At 43.6% G+C, this 23,832-nt stretch overlaps 1 protein-coding gene and 1 gene segment (V, D, J or C); both read right to left on the bottom strand.

The window, feature by feature from the left end:
* CD8B (CD8 subunit beta) overlaps positions 1 to 23,832 on the bottom strand; it is a 51,079-nt gene that overhangs the window by 4,431 nt on the left and 22,816 nt on the right. Inside the window, exons 1-2 of one of the 13 annotated variants that reach the window (XM_078377705.1) lie at positions 21,846 to 21,966; positions 21,469 to 21,763 (exon numbers count right to left, since the gene is read on the bottom strand). The exons of 9 other annotated variants lie outside the window; for them this stretch is intronic. In XM_078377705.1, coding sequence (XP_078233831.1) covers positions 21,469 to 21,763; positions 21,846 to 21,891 — 341 coding nt within the window. In that variant the 5' untranslated portion in view covers positions 21,892 to 21,966. Of the gene's footprint in view, positions 1 to 5,635; positions 5,937 to 6,022; positions 6,153 to 21,465; positions 21,764 to 21,845; positions 21,967 to 23,832 lie in introns of those variants that run through there. 3 more of the 13 variants (XM_078377704.1, XM_073004020.2, XM_078377696.1) reach the window with 3 other exon arrangements.
* LOC144583593 (immunoglobulin kappa variable 3-11-like) lies at positions 12,863 to 15,547 on the bottom strand. The segment is given in 2 exon segments: positions 12,863 to 15,269; positions 15,422 to 15,547. Coding segments are annotated over 2 exon segments (408 nt in total).

The following is a 23,832-nucleotide window of genomic DNA, read 5'->3' on the forward strand; positions in this document are numbered from 1 at the left end:
TTTTCTTGAATAAAGAGCTGAGAGCATGAGGTAAGCGCTCTGGAATTAGATGTGCAAGCACTGAGATTGGATACACCAAATGTTCATCTGTTAGCTCTTTAACTGAATGGACATACACCTTCAGGTGGAAATATACAAAGTAGGTGTTCTCTGCACAACTGTGATAGCATTGCATGCACTCCTAGTGCGTGGCTATTGTAGGCTTCTTCATTGCACTTGGAGTTCAGGTATACAAAACCATGCTGTGAAAAACGGAACTTGACTTTGTGAGATGGGATCACATCATCTTTCCCATGCCTTGGACCAGTCTGAAGCAACTTGTGTATTTTGGAGAAAAACTGGATACCTATACATATCAAAACACATTTGTGATGCTACTATAATTTATTGCAGTCCCTTTGAGGTGTGTAAGTGTAGACTGAGGACAGTGGATGTGGTCTTTGTGAAGGGAAAGACCAGAAGTTCCGGATCCTTCTGGTAGAGCCGTCTCTCATTAAGACCTCCAAACAAACTCAGACTAGTCCTCCAGCTACCTTAAGCTGTAAGAGAGATCAAGGCTCAGATACCCATGATTTAGAGGAGGAAAGTCTACAGGGAAAAGGGATATCAAAGGCGGTGAACACTCGGGATCTAGAAGAAGGATTGAAAGGGTTAAAAATAACTATTCCTTTTAAGGAAGAATTGGTGGGAAGAAAAAGGGTTCAAGAGGTGGTGGAGGAAGGGGGGCTGGGAGAGATTAGGGCAGAATGTGACAAGATCCCAGGAGGTTGGGAATGGATATGGATGCAGGACCCGTGGACGGGAAAATGGGAGCAGGTCCGGGTGCCTAAAGTTGAAGCAGAGAGTAGAAGGAAGAAAGGCTTACCCCAAAGACCATCGTATTGGGGGTGAGTCTGAGACTCGTGAATGGAGACGGAAAATCCGGGAAGAGAAAGAAGCCATTGCTAGAGAAAAGGAGGTTCGTCAGGCATGGCATTTGGAAGAACTGAGGAAGATGGGGTGTTTCCTGGACCTTGGGGTGACTCGCCAAGAGAGGGAGACCCGTCCTGGGGATGGATGGGAGAAGAAGAGACCACTCCGCTTTTAAGTCCAACTGTCCATGGTTTGGGAACTGAGGGTCATGGGCAAGTTTGTGCTGGTCCATGGGACCAGGGTTTGGTGAACGTTACAGAAGAAAGCCTTTGGTTGCCCTTGTGGGAGCCATTGCTCGAACAAGAGACTAGTTCAAACAAACATGTTATGGTTGAAACCCCGTTGGGTGAAGTAATAAAAGACAACATGTTATTTGCCAAACCATCTGATGGTGTTTTATTAAAGAAAAGGGAAGCCCAACCAAACGACCCTTCACAGTCTTATAGAGTGAAAAATACGTTTACCAATGAGGCCCCTACTTATTTCACCAAACAAAGAGCTCACGTGAGTATCCCAACACGTCCTTTACCATGCTGCCACCAGTTGATCTCTTTACCAACTATATTTCCTATGAAAGACTGAGGTCCATTCAGTACTGAACGTTGAAATAAAAAAAGGTTTATTGGTTACAAGTTGTTTCAGAAATAGTTCTTAAGCACATTCTTAAAGTTACACAAAGCTTCAGTATTTTCCTTTAACCTTTTCTATCTTAACTAATACAGATAACACTCTGACTATTCACTCCTTAAATTCTCTCTCTCCCTCAAGCCCAAACTATCTTCCTTTCTCCTCAAACCTTTCTCTCTCTCTGCCCTCAAAACTCTATGTCTATGAAAATGTCTGTCTCTCGCTCCATTCTGCTATAACCCCCCTTCTATCTGGCTGGCTCTGCCTCCCAACAGCTCCCATTGGTGCAGGCTAATGCCATTACATACTGTATTTTTCGCTCTATAAGACGTACTTTTCCACCCCCCAAAAGTGGGGGGAAAGTGTCTGCGTTTTATGGAGCGAATACTGTAAAACAGTGCTCCCCAGGGCACAGCAGGGGGGGATGGTGGGGGGAGCCTTCCAAGATCCTTTGGAGGCTCCACCCACCCACCCCCGCAGGGCCAGCTGGGGCAAATCACGACCTTCCAGGACTCTTCTGAGGCTTTCCAAGCCTCAGAACGGTCCTGGAAGCCGGCGGTTTCGCCCCTGCTAGCCCCATGGAGGGTGGGGGGAGCCTCCGAAGGGTCCTGGAAGGCACTCTTGGACCGTTCCAAGGCTACCCCCACCCCCACGGGCCCAGCAGGCTGAACTTGCCAGAATATTTTTTTCCCGTTTTCCTCCCCTAAAAATAAAGCGTGTCTTATGGAAAGGTGGGAACGAAAAATACAATATATGGGAAGGCAGGGTGTCTGCTACCTATAGAAATATTGTTGGTTGTTTAGTCACTAAGTCGTGTCCGACTCTTCGTGACCCCATGGACCAGAGCATGCCAGGCCCTCCTGTCTTCCACTGCCTCCCGGAGTTTGGTCAAATTCATGTTGGTTGCTTCAATGACCCTGTCCAACCGTCTCGTCCTCTATCATCCCCTTCTCCTCTTGCCTTCACTCTTTCCCAACATCAGCGTCTTTTCCAGGGAGTCTTCTCTTCTCATGAGATGGCCAAAGTATTGCAGCCTCAGCTTCAGGATCTGTCCTTCCAGTGAGCACTCAGGGTTGATTTCCTTTAGAATTGATAGGTTTGTTCTCCTTGCAGTCCAGGGGACTCTCAAGAGTCTCCTCCAACACCACAATTCAAAAGCATCAATTCTTCAGTGGTCAGCCTTCTTTGTGGTCCAGCTCTCACTTCCGTACAACACTACAGGGAAAACCATAGCTTTGACTATTCGGACTTTTGTTGGCAAGGTGATGTCTCTGCTTTTTAAGATGCTATTGAGGTTTGTCATCTCATTCCTCCCAAGAAGCAGGCGTCTTTTAATTTTGTGGCTGCTTTCACCATCTGCAGTGATCATGGAACCCAAGAAAGTGAAATCTGTCACTTCCTCCATGTCTTCCCCTTCTATTTGCCAGGAGGTGATGGGACCAGTGGCCATGATCTTAGTTTTTTTGATGTTGAGTTTCAGGCCGTTTTTTGCACTCTCCTCTTCCACTCTCATTATAAGGTTCTTTAATTCCTCCTCACTTTCTGCCATCAGAGTGGTATCATCTGCATATCGGAGTTTGTTGATATTTCTTCTGGCAATCTTAACTCCGGTTTGGGATTCCTCCAGTCCGGCCTTTTGCATGATGTATTCTGCATATAAGTTAAATAGGCAGGGTGACAATATACAGTACTCCTTTCCCAATTTTGAACCAATCAGTGTTTCCATATCCAGTTCTAACTGTTGCTTCCTGTCCCACATGTAGATTTTTCAGGAGAGAGAAAGCGGTCAGGCACTCCCATTTCTTTAAGAACTTGCCATTGTTATAATCCACACAGTCAAAGGCTTTTGTGTAGTCAATGAAGCAAAAGTAGACATTTTTCTGGAACTCTCTAGCTTTCTCCATAATCCAGCGAATATTAGCAACTTGGTCCCTAGTTCCCCTGCCCCTTCAAAATCCAGCTTGTACTTTTGGGGGTTCTCGGTCCACATACTGCTGAAGCCTGCCTTGGAGGATTTTGAGCATAACCTTGCTAGCATGGGAAATGAGCGCAATTGTACGGTAGTTGGAGCATTCTTTGGCAATGCCCTTCTTTGGGATTGGCATGTAGACTGATCATTTCCAGTCCTCTGGCCACTGTTGAGTTTCCAAACTTGCTGGCATATAGAATGTACCACTTTAACAGCATCATCTTTTAAGATTTTAAATAGTTCCACTGGAATGTCATCACCTCCACTGGCCTTGTTGTTAGACAAGCTTTCTAAGGCCCACTTGACTTCACTCTCCAGGATGTCTGGCTCAAGGTCAGCAATCACACTATCTGGGTTGTCTGGGATATCCAAATCTTTCTGGTATAGTTCCTCGGTGTATTCTTGCCACCTTTTCTTGATGTCTTCTGCTTCTGTGTGTTCCCTACCATTTTTGTCCTTTATCATGTTCATCTTTGCACAAAATGTTCCTTTAATATCTCCGATTTTCCTGAACAGATTTCTGGTTTTTCCTTTTCTATTATTTTCCTCTATTTCTTTGCATTGTTCATTGAAGAAGGCCTTCATGTCTCTCCTTGCTATTCTTTGGAAGTCTGCATTCAATTTAACTTGACCTTACATTTACCCCACATAGTCACTCTCACAACTTTCAGATTGTTTGGCTACTTTTCCCTACCTAATAATAATGATGCACTACCAAGCATCTCAACCTTTTCCAGGGTTTTCCAGACCCCAAGGATTCAAAAGTGATTTATTGGCCATCCTTCTGATGATATTCAGGAACCATACAGCTTGCCAAAGGATGCACAGGCTGGTCCTTCTCCTAGGAAGCACAGTTGGAAATCAAATTCCTAACCAAGGTTAAACAAACTTTCAAGAATTTTGGAACAAAACAAGGAGGGGAACAGATGGCTCCAAAGCGTGCTGTGTCTTCCATGCTACCTCTGCCTTCCCTAACCTCTTCCACTTACTGCACTCCTATACTTCTGGAGACCTATGAAATGCCAGTGTCCTACCACCTTAATCTGCTGCATATTGAATCACAGGTTAGTGGCTGATTTCTACTAGTGATCAGAGACAACAGGAAATGATATCTGGTTACAAAGAGGTGAATGAGGAACTTAGGAACTCATTTCCAGAATATTATTTGCAACCTGGCCAGGAGCAGAGTGGATAAGAGATGGTGCTTCTTACCCCTATTGTCAAAATCACGGGTTATGACTGCCCAAACTGAATGCAGAGTATGGCAACTCATCTTGGAAGCAAAATGGATGGATAGCTTTCATTAATTCTTCCACAGGTAAGCTTCCTCATAAAAGGAAAGGGCCAGAGCATATAATGTGATTGACTGGTTTACTGATAAATCAGTGGCTTTATACAGGCTTTGAAAAAGAGCTTGTGAGAGACTATTCAGTTCCTTTCCTCTGTTCTTTGCAGGTGGTCTCCCAGGGGAGTTTTCTTTAGCACTGTCTACACAGTTCAAAGTGCTGGCACTTACAAAAACAGGAGACCAAGAACAGTGTTAAGTTTGGTGGAATCCCCAAAATATAAGTAATCAGATGTACACACACCCATATTTCTAGCCACCAATATTTGAGATGGGAACAGTGTTGTAGGGCAGTTATTTTCTGCACAGAAGAGGGAATGTCAGAAGATCTCCTTTGTCCACCCACATGTCAGGTTTGTATGTGTTAAGGGTCCTGTACCAGCCTCACTGCCTTCCTGCAAGTTTTCTGGAGCATCTCTAGTGCCTTAATTAGTCCAGACATGGACACTGCTATGAATACTATGAATGAATCTCATCCTGCCCAAAACAAGATGCTCAGGCCCAGTAGGTGTCACCATCTGAGGACACTGTGCTCTCCTCAGTTGCTGTTGCCTTCTAGGTTTCAGGCTGCACGGGAGGCATAATTGCTTTAAAAATTTCCTTTCTGCCGATACCTTTGCAAAGAAATTAAAAATTCATTGTCCTCCTGTTCTTTCTTTCAATAATATTCCAGTTAGCCGTTGGAGGATAGAAAGAGAGACCATAGTGCAACCAAGTGCCATTCCTGTTGCTCAGTTGCACTCCAGGACATCAGCCTGGTTTTTGTACTGATATGTATCACTGTGAGAGGGAAGCTGTTATATTGCCCACAGTAATACTCTGCTTCATCCTCAGGTCTGACGTTGTTGATAGTGAATGAGAAATCCGTGCCACTGCCACTGCCACTAAAACGGTCTGGGGTCCCTTCAAAGCGGCTCGAGACTCCATAAATAAGTAGCTTTGGCTTTTCTCCATCTTTGAACTGATATAAGGCCATATTGCTGCTCACTGAAGTGGAAGTTTTGCACTGAAGGACCACTCGGTCCCCAGGATTTGCCTGGAAAGACAGTGGTGTCTGCGTGACAACGACGTCTCCATTGGATTCTAGAAAGAGAAAAATAAAGCGCCGTGTTGAATCTGTAACATTTAGCTCAGGGCTCACAGCGGACAAGACCTCCATTCGCACTTACCTCCAAACAGACTCAAGGCAAGCCAAATCAAATAGAACTGTAACATGATTATATGATGCTGTTTATTCAACAATTTTGGTTGTTTCCCAGATAACACCAGCAGACAAGACAAGCCCCAGCATGGTGAGAAAGAATTAAAGTGGGATTTATGAAGTTTCCAGTATGGAAATGTATGCAAATGTTTCAGGGCCACCCATAGGAACTGTGTGCTGCATGGCATCAAAACACTGGTGGGTGGGTGGCTGCAAGCTGATGAAGAAAGAACCCCATCGAGAAATCTGAGCCCTGGATTGTTCAGTTGCACATTTTGTCCTTAAAACTCTGGAGCTGCTTCCTTACATCATTGCTTGAATTCTTCAGAAAGAAAACCATATGTTCAGTAGGTTTTCCACACTTCAAATTGTATGGAGTTTGCCTTGCAACTTGAAGCATCTGGCACTGGGTCTCCACAGCCTTTTAGGTTTGTTAGCTGGCGACCCCATGAAATTAGAACCATCCATTTGCTCACTTATTTGAACATAGCTTAAATCAGTCTTAGGGAGAGCAGGAGTTCTCTTAAAATTTCACAGGTTCTGTGAAATGAAGCCATAGGCTTCAGCTTAGATAAAAAGTTCGTATTTTAAAAGACATAAACCAGAGTGCTGTTCAACATGTTTGTAGTGCCCTGTTTACTCCTTGTAGTAAGGAAAGCATGGGTGAAGTAGTATAAGACTTCTCTTCAGTCATACTTTTCCTGCTGCTTCTATGCTTGCTGTGCTGGTCCTATTTTAACACAGTTTGTTTTGGGGTAGGTTGTGGGCAAACACTTTGGTGAGAAAAATATCATTGAACCAGCTTCCCTTCTAGTATACCAACATCTACCTATCCTGATCATATTTGTTCCATAGTAATTTTTTGTTGTGTGATTTATTTTATTTTTATTCAATATTTATAGTGCTCATCTGACAGATTGCTATTCTGGGCAGTATGCAACAAATGAAATGTACATTATACACTAATATGAACAATAAATTATCACAGACATAGATCATAACCCAAAACAACACCTGAGCAGAACAGAAAACAATTCATGGACCAACAATAAGGGAACAGTAATCCAATATGATCTTGAAAGGCCCTTTCACTGGTGCTGCGATCAAACTAGCTGCCTGCCTGCTCAGCTCTTAGAACAGGAGCATGTCATCTTGCCTTGTACCATAGATGGCTCCATATGTTGGACCAGCTGAAGCAACTCGTGTTTTTTTGGAGAAAAAGTGGATACATGTATATAATACAACACATCTGTGGTGCCACTATAATTTATTGCAGTACCCTTGATGTGAATAACTATGCAGACTTAGAGCAGTGACTGTGGTCTGCTTTCAGGTTCCTTGGCTGTTTCGGTGCTTTGTATTGCTAGGCTTCTAGCTCATGTTGTACAATTTGAAGAAAATTGGGAACAAAATGAGGAATTAACCAGTGGTTCCTTAGCATGGAGTGCCTTCCATGCTTGGTCATCCTCTGATGACTAAGTTGAATGAGGTGGAGCGCCCATAATCAGCCTCCAAACAAGTGCTATCTTTGTCATGGGTGGGGCAGAAGGTCCAATAACCTTTGGTGGGCAGAGTCAGGATCAAAAGCAAATAATCATGGGTACACACAGGCACACTGGTATAGTCACACGAACAAACAGGCAGGAAGACAAGGATTCACACATGGTTGCTAAAGGGGCAGACAGGAGTGGGGTGGCTGCTGCTAACTTGAGAGAGGGCTGTGACCTGCTTCCTCTAATGAGAAAACCACCACTACTCACTGCAGAACAGTTCTCGGATTCTGAAACTTCCCTAACTTCTTCTGCTCACTGGAATCATGTATGTCTTGAGACCTGTGGAGTGCCGGTAGCCCAACACTTTGATCTGCTGCATATGATATCCCAGGGAAGCATTCATTTAGGGGAGGGACTAAGTGGGTGGCTGTCCCAGGCTAACACAACTTTTTCTATTCCATATCTTGGATCTTTCTACTGGCTGAAATTGGTGTCATCATGAACGTGGAACAGGTAAAATGAGCACAGGGTAAACTGAGGCACATTTCTCCCCATAGTACCTCACATTCTCCTCTGCCATTATTCCCCTACGTCTCCACCAGGCTCCCCTGTTTTGGTTCAGTTCTGAAAAGACAGAGAACTCAACTGACAAGGCACAGCTACTACTGAACGCCTGCTTTGTCACTTATGGTAAACTAGTTACTTTATGGTAAACTAGTAACATTAAAACAAAACAAAATAAAATAAATTGTTTTTTTAAAGGTGTTGATCCTAAAGGTAAGAGCCTGAAAGCAGTGATGTTGAGCTAACACACACACCACCTTAATGGGATCAAGATATTCATGGTAACTCTTCCAAGGGACTGATGAAGTTATCACACAAGCCAAAAATGAGACAAAATGATGAGAGTGGAAGTACTACCAAAACCAATCAACCACGTTTTGCCATCCGAACAAACTTAACTTCTAGCTGGTGAGACTTCTGTAGTAAAACAACCATTTTTGCCATCACCCAACACAGCTTAGTATTTAGCTCCATGCCCAATGCAGCTTTTCTTTTTTTGGGGAAAAGCATGGGTCTAAAAGTAGAGATTACAATGAATTGCTGTTCTTTTATCTTATGCAAATACACAAGATAGGAACATGAGTAATAAAAAGAAATATATTTTGGCACCTTAAGGACAAAAGAATCTGTTTCAATGTGAATTTTCATAGATGACAATCATTTTTCACAGTTACATAGAGTGCAATATTTAGCCACAGGCATATATACATAGTGTTAGGAAGTAAAGACCAAAAGAAAAGAGATACAGACACAGGTAATTAACTTCCAAGTGACACTGACAATGAACCTTCAATCTTTTGATTACATAGAAATCTTGGGCTCAAGCAGAGAGATTGTGTAAACACACAAGCATAACGTGGATATTGTGAAAAAAGAGAATATTAATATAACTTCACCTTAAAATAATCTCACACCATCACTCTTCCAGATTTCAGGTTGCTTGGCTATTTGTTTGCTCACCTAAGAATAATTACTGCATGTACTACCAAGCGGATCACAAGTTACGGCAACCTTTTCCAGGCTTTTCAAGACACAAAGGACTCAAAAGTGATTTATCAGCGATCCTTCTGATGATATTCAGGGACCATACAGCTTGCCCAAGGCTGCACAGGCTGGTTCTTCTCCTAGGAGGCACAGTTGGAAATTAAATTCCCAACCAAGGTTAAACAAACTTTCGAGAAAATTTGGAACAAAACAAGGAGGGAAACAGATGGTTCCAAAGCGTGCTGCATCTTCCATGCGACCTCTGCATCCCTAACCTCTTCCAGGAATTGCACTCCTGTACTTCTGGAGACACATATTGAATCACAGGTTAGTGGCTGATTTATACCCAGTGATCAGAGACAACAGGAAATGGCACCTGGTTACAGAGAGGTGAATGAGGAAGTTAGGAACTCATTTTTAGAATATTATTTGCAACCTTGCCGGGAACAGAGTGGGTAAGAGATGGTGCTTCTTACCCCTATTGTCAAAATCACTGGTTATGACTGTCCAAACTGAATGCAAAGTATTTATCTTGGAAGTATTAATCTTGGAAGCAAAATGGATGGAGAGCTTTCATTCATTCTTCCACAGGTAAGCTTCTCCATAAAAGGAAAGGGCCAGAGCATATAATGTGATTGACAGATCTACTGCTTTATCAGTGGCTTTATACGGGTTTTGAAAGAGAGCTTGTGAGAGACTATGCAGTTCCTTTCTTTGCAGGTCCCACGGGAGTCTTCTTTAGCACTGTCTACACAGTTCAAAGCATTGGTGGTTACAAAGATGGGGAGACCAAGAGAAGAGTGATAAGCTTGGTGGAATCCTAATAACAAAGGTAATCAGGCGGCCGGTCACACTAAGGCCAAATTTAGAGACCCTGGAACAACCAGGAAGCATTCACAGTGACTCCTGTCACTGCATGTGATGAAATTCTTACTGCAATTTAAAAAGAACAACCCATCTTTTATTCCCCTTTGAAGTCTCTCCCAGACAGGAACCCACAAACTGAGAGAGAGGTCGGATCTGGAGTTGACAAACCAGTGGGAGCTCACCCTTGAGGCTCCACTAGCTTGATAGCTTTAATAGGCAGTAATGCAGGGAATCAGGGCTGAATTTGCAAGCAATCATTCTGAGAATTTCCTTGGGGGAGGTCAACCACAATGAAAAATGTCACATGATGTTTTATAGGGGGATAAACAAGGGTACCCATTAACATGTACAAAGTGAGTATTTGGCCACACACAATAACTACAAATTGAGGCAACTGGAGTACAAAGTCTCCCTCATGTCAGAGGATTTCTGTGCTGACTGTTATTAAACCTATTTTTATTCTATCCAATTGGAAGCGGAATTTGGGGGAGGGGGTGAAACTTGTGGGTGGGAATTTTATCCAAAGTGCCTTTCTGCCTCCCCATAACCAGCTCTTTTGAGGGTCTTTTGAGGGTCTGCAGTAAAGCTTTGTTACTGAAAGCTTTCTGCACTGTGCTGTAATACATAAGACAAAAGCCATTGTGGGATCAAACACTGTTTCATTAAAGAAGAATGATGTGTGTGTGTGTGTGCGCGCATGTGTGCATGCTTGCCGTGCAAATCTATATATGTGTCAAGGAGCACCCCTATCATATTTCTAGACACTAATATATAGGGTGAGAACAGTGTTGTTGAACAGTTACCGTATAGAAAAGGGGATGTCAGAAGATCTGCCACCCACTTGTTTGTCTTCATATATATGATTGGTCTTGCCCCGGCCTCACTTCCTTCCTGCAGTCTTTCTGGAACCATCTCTAGTGACTTAACTAGTGCAGACACCAATACTGCTATGGATGAGTCTCACCCCACCCCACATAAAATGCTCAGGCCCAGTAGGTGTCGCCAGCTTAGGACATGCTGCTCTTTATCAGCATTCCTTCAGTCACTGCTTCTTTCTAGGTTTCAGGCTGGAGAGGAGGCATCGTTCCTTTAAAGACATATTCTCAGATTTCCTTTATGCTGATAACTTCGTGGAGAAATCAATAACCCATTGTCCGTCCCCCTGTACTTCCCCTCACACATACCCCAGATATGCCACAGTGAGCTGTGGGAGGATAGATACAGAGGCCAGTACCTTTCCTGTTCCTAAGTGCTGTTCCAGCCCATCAAGCTGGTTTTTGTACTGATATGTATCACTGTGAGAGGCGAGCTGCTATATTGCCCACAGTAATACTCTGCTTCATCCTCAGGTCTTACGTTGTTGATAGTGAATGAGAAATCCGTGCCACTGCCACTGCCACTAAAACGGTCTGGGGTCCCTTCAAAGCGGCTCGAGCCTCCATAAATAAGTAGCTTTGGCTTTTGTCCATCTTTGAACTGATATAAGGCCATATAGCTGCTCACTGAAGTGGAAGCTTTGCACTGAAGGACCACTCGGTCCCCAGGATTTGCCTGGAAAGACAGTGGTGTCTGCGTGACAACGATGTCTCCATTGGATTCTAGAAAGAGAAAAATAAAGCGCCGTGTTGAATCTGTAACATTTAGCTCAGGGCTCACAGCGGACAGGACCTCCATTCGCACTTACCTCCAAACAGACTCAAGGCAAGCCAAATCAAATAGAACTGTAACATGATTATATGATGCTGTTTATTCAACAATTTTGGTTGTTTCCCAGATAACACCAGCAGACAAGACAAGCCCCAGCATGGTGAGAAAGAATTAAAGTGCGATTTATGAAGTTTCCAATATGGAAATGTATGCAAATGTTTCAGGGCCGCCCATAGGAACTGTGTGCTGCAAGGCATCAAAACACTGGTGGGTGGGTGGCTGCAAGCTGATGAAGAAAGAACCCCATCGAGAAATCTGAGCCCTGGATTGTTCAGTTGCACATTTTGTCCTTATAACTCTGGAGCTGCTTCCTTACATCATTGCTTGAATTCTTCAGAAAGAAAACCATATGTTCAGTAGGTTTTCCACACTTCAAATTGTATGGAGTTTGCCTTGCAGCTTGAAGCATCTGTCACTGGCTCTCCACAGCTTTTCAGGTTTGTTAGCTGGCAACCCCATGAAATTAGAACTATCCATTTGTTCAGTTATTTGAACACAGCTTAAATCAGTCTGAGGGAGAGCAAGAGTTCTCTTAAAATTTCACAGGTTCTGTGAAATGAAGCCATAGGCTTCAGCTTAGACAAAAAGATCATACACGGAGTGCACCCTCGACTTACGGAATTAATCCGTATTGGAATGGTGGCCGTAGGTCAAAAAGTTCATAGGCCGAGGGTCCATTTCCCATAGGAATGCATTGAAAACCATTTCATCCGTTCCAGCCAAAGAAAAAAAATCCCGGGCTTCCAAAGCTGCACCTGCTGCCCTCTGCCCTCTACCTCCCATCCCCGTGGGGACGGAAGGAAGAGGGCACCGGGGACAGGAGACAAGAGGGCAACGGGTGCAGCTTTCGAAGCCCCGCAAGCCGAAAGCCAGCAGCGGGCATGGAGGTCAGGGTGGCTTTTGGCATCCTGTCCACAGGAGGCAGAGGGCACCGGGGACAGGGGACAAGAGGGCAGTGGGGGCGGCTTTGAATTTCCCGCCATTTCCCACTGCCTTTTGTAGGTTGAAGCTCTGGCCACAAGTTGAACTAAAATTGTGCAGCCAGATGTTTTCGTACCTCAACATTTCCGTAAGTAGGGACCTTCGTAAGTCAAAGGTTTTTAAAAGACATAAACCAGAGTGCTGTTCAGCATGTTTATGATGCCACACTCATTGCTTGTTAGAAGCAAGTCATGGGCTAAGTGGCAAAAGGATTCTTTTCTTTCATATGTTCTCTTGGTACTTCTGTTCTTGTCATCCTGGCACTGTTTTAATCATGGTTGACTTTGGATAGCTTGTAGGCATACACTTTGTTGGGGAAAACCAGTTTCTCTGCAACTGGCCCCATATCTGCCTATCCTGATGAAACTTGTTCTGTAATAATTTTTTGTTGCGTCACTCAGCCTACAGCCCACCCTGCCATATTAGGTTGCATACCTCTCCCAGCTTGTTCAGAGTGGCCAGTTTGCAATGACTTATGGACAGCCCTACAGTTTTAAACAACTATTGATACACAACAAGACAGACCACAGGGATATGGAGGCAGGAGCAAGATTTTTCCAGAAACCCATATTCCAACTGTGTCTCCATACCTACTCTGGCAACACCATTACGGACCCCAACAACATCACCCACTATATCAGGAGTTTAGTTTCTTGCTAATGTGAGTTAAGCCATCTATTGTAGGGGTAACTGTATTACCTAGTAATAGGTAAATAATTGTCTCTGCTCGAAAAGACTGGATGGGAGCATCATACTGCAGTATGACTGGAGAACCAGAAGCTTTTTAATAGCAAGCGGAATATTTTCCAGTGTAAAATACTACATTGAGATATGTCCAGCTCCTATGAAAATCTTATTAAGAAAACCAATGTTAAAAAAAAACAAAGCCAGCATATGTGCAAAGAAAATTACCAAGGAGCTGAACAGAGTAATACAGAGAAGGAAGGCCCAGCCATAAGGCAAAGCATAGCAATCGGCTCAGACAGCGGATCATGGAAGATGGCATCAAACCCCACTGGTCTTTCATCTCAAGGGTGTCCCGCCATTTCTACTGAACAAAGGCAAGGATGACTTGCTGCTTTCTGCATTGTTGCTTTTGATATCTGCCCTCAATTTGCCCGAAGGGGTAGATTTCAGAGCACATGGGCCCATTAAGGACATTCCCAAAAAGAACACCCTTCCTCATAAGGAGTGTCCCAAAATACAGGCTGCTGGATCAGTCCCTTTAGAAAAATGATGAACCTGTGTTTTTGTAAGTTAACTTAGCTGCTCATAAGACCAGACAACCCTGAAATACTTTGTGTTCCAGTCATCATCCACACTCAGCACTTCTTCAGTTTTTTTTCACACCCATCATACCAACACTTCTTCTTGTGTCTGCATGGCACAAGGATGAAACTAGTGCCAAAGTGGGACAGACAGCCAAATTTGCTGGGATTTTTGTACCACCAGTAGCCTGTGGTACACTTTTGTTTGTTTTGATTTACTCTGATCTGCATTGGTGTATGTCCTGCCCATGTAGATCCTTGTAATGTGTTGATTAATGCTGTTTCCTGTTGTTTCTGAATGTGTTACATAAGATGACATTTCTTTCTGGGTGTGTTTCCACCGATTTACCCCTCTACTCCTCCACAGTTCAGTGCCAGTCCTGCCTGTTTTGCTTCTACACAACATTTCTCGCATTTCTTTATTCATTATTCCCATTCTCCATAGGAACTGGGAATCAAGAAGAAGCTGCAACACCTCCTTCCTCCAAATAACATCCCGTAATAATATCAGGATGTCCCCTGTTGCTTCCCTTTGCTTCCATTTTTTATAATTAGCTTTGCAGTAGGGCTAGGATGATTTCTCAGGAAATGCCCAATTCTCTTTTTTGGATAGAGTGTCCTCAACATTTTTCAAAGCTGATGTCAAAAGCATATGATTTCCCAATGATTTTGCAGGTGCAAGCCCATTAGTGTAACTCTACAAATAATCACTTTAAAAACACAGTCACACCAAGGGTAAGCAACCTGTTGTTTCTGTGCACACTTCCAGGCAGTGACCTTTGGGGAAAGCATCCTATGGTTAGGGAAAAAAAAAACCAACACACATCTTCCTTCTTGGGCATGACAGGGTTCTAAAGCAGTTGAAACAACAGAGCCCTTGCTGACTGCCAGGATCTTGAAGGATTATAGTTCAGGATGTTTTGTGGTTCATTCAGATACAGTGGAATTGAGAAGTGCTCTGTTTCTCCATGTGCCCTCTGCTGAAGAGCTGTTCAACTGAAAGACACATCCTCATTCTCACAAGGGTTTATGTACTGTTTTGTATCACTGTGCAGAGGAAATTGGTCGCTTTGCTGACAGTGGTAATATCCTTCGTCCTCGGCTTCAACACTGCTAATGGTCAAGGTGAAATCTTCTCCATAGCCACTGCTGCTAAACCGAGCTGGGACGTCATTCCGGCGGGTATGTCCCTCAGAGAAAATGAGCCTAGGAGGTTGTTCTGGTTTCTGCTGGTACCAGTTCATATCATCATCTATGTCGGTGTCTGACTGGCATTTGATTGTAGCTGGATCTCCAACAGATAAGAAGAGTGATTTGGGAGACTGAGTCAACACAATCTGCCCACTGGTGCCTAGATAAAGGAAGAGGGGGAGAAACTACATGGGTCACAGTATATTTATGGAAGACCTCCAGCTAGGATCTCCCCCAAGAAAAATCAAGGATATCAGCAAATTGTTTACAGATATTAAATAAATCACTTCTTGATGGAGTTCATCCTCTTACCTTGGATCCAGAACAAGAGACTCAGGGAAAGATACACAAAGGACTCCATAATGCTGGCTACCTAGTGTGTCTGCCACTGGCTAATGAAGTCCTAAATGGACAGCAGCTGATTTATTCCAAAGAGGAAAGGGCATGTGGGTGGAGTAAAGCAAATGAGGAAGTTAGGGACTCATTGCCATTGCATTTATAGTGCTTTGGACTAGGGGGTGTACACGCATTGGGCCACAACCTAAATGTTGACCTGTAGCGGTCCACTTCAAAGACATTAAGGTCTTACCTGAAAGAAGGCAACTCATCTCTGGATCAGTCCTGAACTCCAAACTAGGCCACCTTGAAATCATGTTAAGAGAGGGAAAGCCTTTTAATCAGGTTCATTGTAGGAACTATATACAGCTGTTCATCTGTAGTTTGATCCTTGTATTTCAGGTTCTCTGGTTCAGTTTTTTTTGGGTCTGGTGGGTAAGGTACTATGACAGAGAAAGCGTATTTTTGTTGTTGTGTGCAGAGTGTGGGTGTTTTCTTGGAGGTTGTATCAGCGCAGCGACTCCATAAATGGATGTGTTAACAATGTTATTCTAGTGAAAAGCTGAGGGCAGCTTGCATGAAGAGATAATACTCTGCAGAGTTCACTTCTGCCCCTTTGCTCTTGTTCACTACCTAAAAACATAATATTTCCAGCAATGTGGAACTAGGGGAAAGTTTTTGGTACCAGTGCAGGAAGTGCCTTCCCTGGTAGCCTGCCTCTCCAGCTACATAGCTCATGAGTGTGTTACTGTGCATCACACTTGTATCTTATGCCATGGCTGACACAGAGGCTGGATCCATCCACTGCTGTAATTGAAAGAGTTTCCCTTCTGAATGAAAATGAAATTAGCCAATTGCTTGCCATTACCTTTGATGGCCGGGGGGGGGGCATTCAAGACAGCAGAGTGATGAGAGAGTAACCAAAATCCTGTTACTTAGTGCAGTAAATTTCACTAGAGTAGGCTCATTGAATCAATTAGGATTACAGAGGAGCTGACTCCCCAAACCCCCATTGATTCAACTGACCTCTTCTATTGTGATATACAACAGGATTTTGTCCCATGAGTGCCTTTTCTGAAAAGCAGCCTCTGAGTAGTTAGGTTACCCACCATTTTCACTGTGCAAGAAAATATTTACATGAAAACCATATGTGCCTGGAACCTTGGCTGGCACAGGACTTCTCTTTCTAGCATGCCATCGCTTACTGGTATTCTAACCTTTCTGTTACTATTTGGGGTTCTCCAGTCTAAAGCTGAGTGGACTAAAATGCTGTTGCGCATCGCAGTGAATCACATCACAGTAGATCTATTGAATGAATGGGGATTTAATGAGTCAAATTCTTCTTAATTTCCATTGGTATAAAGGATCCTGACTTAACTATGCTAAATCACATCAGAGTCAGAGTAGGCCCATTTGAATTAATGGAATTTATAGAGGAAGTAACTCCCTAAATCCCTATTGATTCAAAGGACCTACTCTAGTGTGATTTACTACCCTAAGTAACAGTGAGCAACAGAGAGGCTCAAGGTGTGCAAAATGAATACACTGGTGACATGATAATGATGCTGTTTATCCAACTGTTTCCCTTGTTTCCCAGAAATATTAGCTTTAACTCAAGCTACAGACTGATGAGAATTCAAGAGGGGCATTATTACATTTCAAGTATGGAAATCTATGCAGATCTGTGGAGGGTGCAAAACAGATGGTTGCCTCTGCCAGCACGAGTTGGATGTTCCCAAGCACAAGACTGCAACCTTGAGTGACCCCCACACCTCCACCATAGGGTTAAGTATCCACCACTGCTGGTTAGCTTGGTGGTTTAGGTATCAGGGTGCTGAGTGGACTCAGTGATCTATAGGTTTCAGCTCTGGAACTCTGACAATTATGATGATGATGACTCAAACAGAAGTACAGCTGTAGAATGATTTGCTGCTTCCTATAATCCAGGATAAACAAATAAGTGAAGAATTTCAGAGGAGCTACTTTTCCCATTTCTCCACACACAGAGAACCTTTTCCCCACACCATCTCCTTGCTGGGGACCTTTCAGGAGCATCTCCATTCGCACCTGTCACTCCATCCCTTGTAGATATTCCAGGGGCAAATCCGTTCATCCTGCCATAGCCTCAGATGCTCAAGCATGCCCTTGCCCCTGGAGCCTTTCATGGGGGCACTCTTTCAGCTCCTGTTTTGGGCTGAGATCAACTGAAAAGGAGCTAAAAATGAACAGTACTTCACTTAAGCCCTATTTCATCCTCATCAATAATTAAAAAGGGAAGGGGAAGAGATCCACAAAACACCCAGGTCTGTTTTTCTTGTCTAGACCAGTGAGCTAGTTTTTGTACTGAAATATATCACTGTGTAAAGGTGTGGTGTAGTCTTGGCCACAGTAGTACTCCCCATCATCCTCAGGATGTACCCCATTGATAGAGAATATGAAGTCAGTGTCAATGGCGCTGCCACTAAAGTGTTCTGGGGTTCCTCCAAAACAAGCAGAACCATTATAAATAAAGGGTTTGGGCCTTTGCCTTGGTACAAATTGATATAATGGCATATCCAGCTGTCCACTAGATAGCCACAGTGTCCCCAGGATTTGCCTGGAAAGATGACCGTGCCTGAATCATTGTTGTTTATTGTAGAAATCTGTGCAAATCTACCAGGGGATGGAAAGATAGTCTTACCCCTTGTGTTAATATATAATCAAGGGGTTTTCCATATCATGGTTCTTTGAGAAGTGGTAATGCAGAATATGTATTTAAAATACAAGTCAGATGTGTTTACAAAGGAAACTGATTCTAGAGGAATAGGAAACAAGAACAGGATCTTTGTGCAGCAAATACATTTCCAAAGTAAAGATTAAATGCATCACATCTATCACCATCATTTCTAGCTACTCTCTGTGGTTCAGCTGGTGCCTATGGGACAAGCAGCTGGGTACACAATAATATCCTGAGATAGTGCATGCCCATCACCTGGACTGGCACATTGTTCCTCTTCTTAATGCTCAGCATTACTCAGTGGATCTACTTCTTTCCTCTACTCTTTCAGTGGTTGTTTCTCTATCTGCTGAGGCCGTGGAGGGGCTGTGACCCCTTGAGCAGGTGTGCCCTGACTTACTTCCTCTTGGCTCATCATCCTGAACAAAAACTGTAAACCAACAGTCCTGCTCTCATGCTCTGTTTCATACACAACAGTATGTGGGCAGCTAATATTAAAAAGAGATTCAGATGCAGGACATCTCCAGCACCATTCTTTCTGTGTGAAAACACTACGCTGGTTTTTGCAATGCAATGTACTACTGTGTTCCACTTCTACACTATCCACCTCCTCTTTTGCTTTCTTTCCCTCCTTTTCCCCTTACTGGACCTCAAATTATTGATGCTGAGACAATACACCCCTAAGGGCAACTCTGGCTGTGAGGACATAGTTAAGATTTTGGATTACCAAAGAAAGAAACGTCTAAACAGCAGACTTCATTAATGTACTGTAATCAATGATGTTTCAGAAAAGGCACGGGTGCAGGCCGAGGTAAAGAGGCAGTCCTGAAACCAGCAAAATCAGGGAACTGGACAGGGGACAGATTGTATTATTTGCCTTCAGTGTGGAAGGGCTTGTCACTCTCGAATTGGCCTTCTTACCCACACTAGATGATATACGAAGACCTCTATTCAGAGTATGTTACCATAGTCTCTCGAGACTGAAGGATGCCTACACAAGGAGGTTAACATCTGATGCAAAGATCCCTCTTCATTACCATCGACTCAATGGCTGAAATCCTCAAGATCCTCAAGAGGACATACATTATATCTTGCAGATATGTTCCATCAGTTTTTTAACTCTACAGTTTTTTAACTATTCATTACTGGGGAGTGTCAAGCCTGATGAAGTGGATTTTTTTCCAAGAAAGTTTGCAATTTGCTTAGTGTCTTAATGGGCCAATAAAAGGGGTCTCCTTCAGTGCCACTTAACTCTGCAAAGGAGTTAAAGGCTCCTTTCAACATGGCTACTATCCTCTTGCCTGAAGGCAGAGTGGAAATGGTGTAAGTGCCCCCTAACTCTGGCAGGCGCCTCACTGCATATCCGTACTTGCACTGCAACTAGTCACATAATAAGGAGCGCAACATGAAATATGTCACAAGGTGAGCATCCACACATGATTTCCCTTGTGCTCTGCATTTAGGAAAAAGGGTACTGGCCATAAATAATTATATTCATGTGCCAAAAGTCTATTCTGGCTTATGGGTTTCCCAGGTCAGGAATAGTCAGAAGTGGTTCACCATTACCTTGGGACTGTGTAACTTGCCCAAGGCTACACAGAGTGGATCCACTCACTGAGGGCAAATGAGGAACTGAAGGCCTGACCTTTGGCTCTGTCGCCAGATATCTAAGCTATGGAGCTCTCCAGCCAGCATAGCCCATAGACACCAGCAGAACCACAGAGAGTTGCTATAAATGATGGTGATACATCTGCTGCTTTTAATGTTTATTTGCTGCACAAAGCAGCAATTCTTTTTTTTCTGTTAGGCTAGGAGAAATTCCCTGTGCAAACATACTGTATCTGACATACAGTGGGGTCTTGACTTGAGAACTTAATCCGTATTGGAAGGCGGTTCTCAAGTCAAAAAGTTCTCAAGTCAAATCTGCATTTCCCATAGGAATGCATTGAAAACCATTTGATCCGTATCTGCTCTTTTCCGTCCATAGAAAGTAATGGGAAGCTGCTATTCCGCCTTCGACCACTAGAGGGGGATATTTTGTTTCTTTTTTTCTTAGGTCAAGAAAGGTTCAGGGAAGGCAGGGAAAATACAGTCCAGGCAGTACAGTACCAGGCAGTCCGAAGACTGTCTCCCAATCCACTCTCTAAACGCTGGGAAGAGTGAGGAAACAGACAGGCACCCTTTTCACTGGCCAACAGTTAACTGAAAGTTCAAATTTTGCAATTTCCCTGCCTCCCACGTGGGTTTTTTTCAGTTCTTAACTCAAATCTAAGTACTTAAGTTAAGTCAATATTTTCCTATGAGAGCGGTTCTTAAGTCAAAATGTTCTTAACTCAATCCGTTCTTAAGTCAAGACCCCACTGTATATTTTAAATGCCATAACCAAAAGAAAGAAATCTGTGATGTGGAAAACCACTGAATAAGTATCAATATAAGTTTATCTTTTAAAATTAATGAAACAATTGTGTGATTCTGTGGCTTCGATCTGGTGAGACTGAAAAGCAAGGCTTCACCTCAACTCTTGTATTGGGGAGAAAGGAAAGAGCAAAAGTAGGTGCGAAAGGGGTTAGCAGCCACCTATTGGAGCCTAGAGTGGATGGCCATGGTCTATACCATGAGAGGGGGTCTCTTGAGAAAGGAGGCACCACTAGTCAAGACGCCAGTCCCTGAGAAGTCAGCGGAAAGGGAGTGGGTGTGTCACCCTTCTTGTGGAACCATGTGTGCCAACTGCAACACGGCCCTCCACAACCCCCAGACTACGAGAGGTTTGGCGGGAACTCATGGTTTTTAGAGACTGGACTAGAAGGGAACAATTATTTATGTTATCCCTAGTTGGAAGGCCTTTTAAACCCCACCAAAGTCATTGGGAAGAAAACCCAGCAGTCAATTAAAAATGTTTTTTTTCCATCCACCTGGACACTCTTTCTTTAAGAAAAGGAAATGAATGGAATACTTTCCCCTGCAATAGAACTAACTGAAAGAACTGCTCTAGCCAAAGGAGACATCCACACTGCCCTGCACAGCTCAGCTGTTCTGCTTCTTTCCTCTGCTCCTTCAGTGGTTGCTTTTCCATCAGCTGAGGTTGTGGAGGGGCTGTGTCTCCTTCAGCAGGTACATCCTGACTTACTTCCTCTTGGCTCACCACTCTGCATGGAAACGGTTAGCCAACAGTCCTACTCATATCTCTATTTCCCATAAAAGATTCTGTGGAATGAAAAGAGATTCTGCAATAGGACATCTCCAGCACCCTTCTTTCTGTGAGAGAACACCAAGAAGGTTTTTGTAATGACTTGTATCACTGTGTAGAGGTCTGCTGTAGCTTTGGCCACAGTAGTACTCCCCTTCATCCTCAGGACGTACTCCTTTGATAGTGAATGAGAAGTCAGTGCTGCTGCCGCTGCCACTAAAACGATCTGGGGTCCCTTCAAAACGGGTACTAGCATAATAAATAAGAAGCTTGGGGGTTTCTCCTGCTTTAAACTGATACAGGTTCATGTAATTGCTGACAGATGAGGAAGTTTGGCATCGGATGGTCACAGTGTCCCCAGGATTTGCCTGGAATAATGATGGAGTCTGAGTCACGACAATCTGCCCAAGGGATCCTAGAAGAAGAAAAAGAAAGCTTTTCAATGAATCTATAACATTTCCCAGAGAACCCAGACAGAACACTTTCAGGAAACTTACCCTCAAACACAGTAAAAGTGAGACAAATCAAATATATGTGGAACATGATGACAGAGCTGCTGATTCAACTCTCCTTTCCTAGGAAATACAGTACTGACCGACAGCTGACCTTCAGCCCAAAAAGGACCAAAGTAGGTTCTTTTGAAGGGTTGAGATGGAAATCTATGCAAATCTACCAGAGATGGAAAGATTGTGTTCACTCTGCCTGCAGGGATCTTGAGCTACAAGGACTTCAGCTGCAAGCAACATCTGGGGGAGGGGAGGGGAAGGGAGGAGAGGCTGAAAACTGATGACACAGAAGAAAAAACCTCAGAGAGTAATAATCAAAGACAATGGGAACAACTTCTCACCACAGAATGACATCATTCTTTGATTATTTTAAAAAGAAAAATGTTTATTCATAGTTCGAAATCTACACAATTCCCCCAAAGGAAAAAGAGGTTATTATTTTTTATTGTAGGAATTCTATGCTGTAAAGGATAGAAACAACCTGGTTGGAAATCATTTCTCCTGATGAACATGAATCAATGAATCTTCACTAATTTTGATCTATCAATTCATTGTGCTCTTAAATGCCACCACCTCCACACACACACCCGTGAGCCTAGACACCATAATTGCAAGGTCACTTTCCATGACTCTCCTCAATATTCCTTCCAAGATTGGTGAAGATTGGGTTTCAGATGTCTGAGTTATACATCCACAATGGGGGACCCCCAGAAAGGTTCCCCCCAAGCACCTAGAGGCACCAAAATTACAGAGAACCTTCTACTGAATCTCCTCTACAATCCCTTCAAGTTTGGTGAAGATTGGGTTTCCCCCTGCCAGCTGCTAAAGGGCATATTCCAGGGGGGAATGCATTTTGTGGGTGCCTGAAACTACGTAAGAGATATATGGTGCCATGGGCTGTCTAGCATGGGGAGAGCACAAAACGGCCCCTAGACCCAAGGTTCAATTTGAGCTGATGGCATCTTTACTTCATATGTAAGCATAATACTTGAATGGTCCCGGTACTTGAATGGACTCTGCTTATGTCATCCCAGAAACAGGTGTAGTCATGCTTTTTATTTTCCATGACCAGTGATGAATAAATACCAGAGGAATTTCAGAGGGGCCACTTCACCCACCATTGTGAAGCCCTCATTGTTTCAAGGGGCCTCCTCCCTCTTTCCTGCAGAAGTCTCTCTTAGATCCCTTCCAGCACTCCAGCCAAAGGAGGCATCCACACTGCCATCTACAACTCTACTCAGTGAATCTGCTTCTTTGCTCTACTCCTTTCATGGCTTTCAAGGTTACGCTGGCTTTTTATACATTGCTGAACTACATCTCCCATGCTCCCCCATCACTGGTAATGCTGGATAGAGCTGTTTGAAGTTGTATTCCAAGAATACCTGGGGAAGAACCTCAAATCCTTCCTGGATTGTTTCTGATGCGTGCAGTCAATGTCCATCAGTAGAAGAAGCTTCCACCACACAGAACCTGCATTTGAAGGTCATTCAAACTGAGGTGATCTTGTGGATTAAACCCTCTTCTGCCTGCTGTGTGGAGATTCTGACAGACCCGGGGAAGGCAACAAAAGTTTAGCTCCTGTCCCTCCATGTCTTGCCAGCATGCCATTGCCTTCTGCTTCTGCATTAAACTGAGACTGTAGAGAAGGTGTGTCTTCCACTTAAGCAGGTGTAGTCAGTCCTTCCTATTAAGTAGAACTGCAGAGACTCCATGGGTCTCTAACCTTTCTCCCACGCTTCACTTCACATACCTCATTCAGTGAAAAGGCATGGAGACGCTGAAAAAAAAACATTCAGTATCGTTCCAGGTGTCTTATTTAAGTGGGATGGAATTTTGTATTGTGTTGGCCACAGTAATACTGTGCTTCATCCTCAGATTATACATCTTTGAAGGAAATGTCAGTGCTACTGTAGCTGCCACTGAAGTGTTCTGGGGTCCCTCCAAAAATGGCTAGTGGCATCATGAATAAGGAACTTGA

Source organism: Pogona vitticeps, chromosome 6 (assembly GCF_051106095.1).
Source record: "Pogona vitticeps strain Pit_001003342236 chromosome 6, PviZW2.1, whole genome shotgun sequence".
NCBI classification, from domain to species: Eukaryota; Metazoa; Chordata; class Lepidosauria; order Squamata; family Agamidae; genus Pogona; species Pogona vitticeps.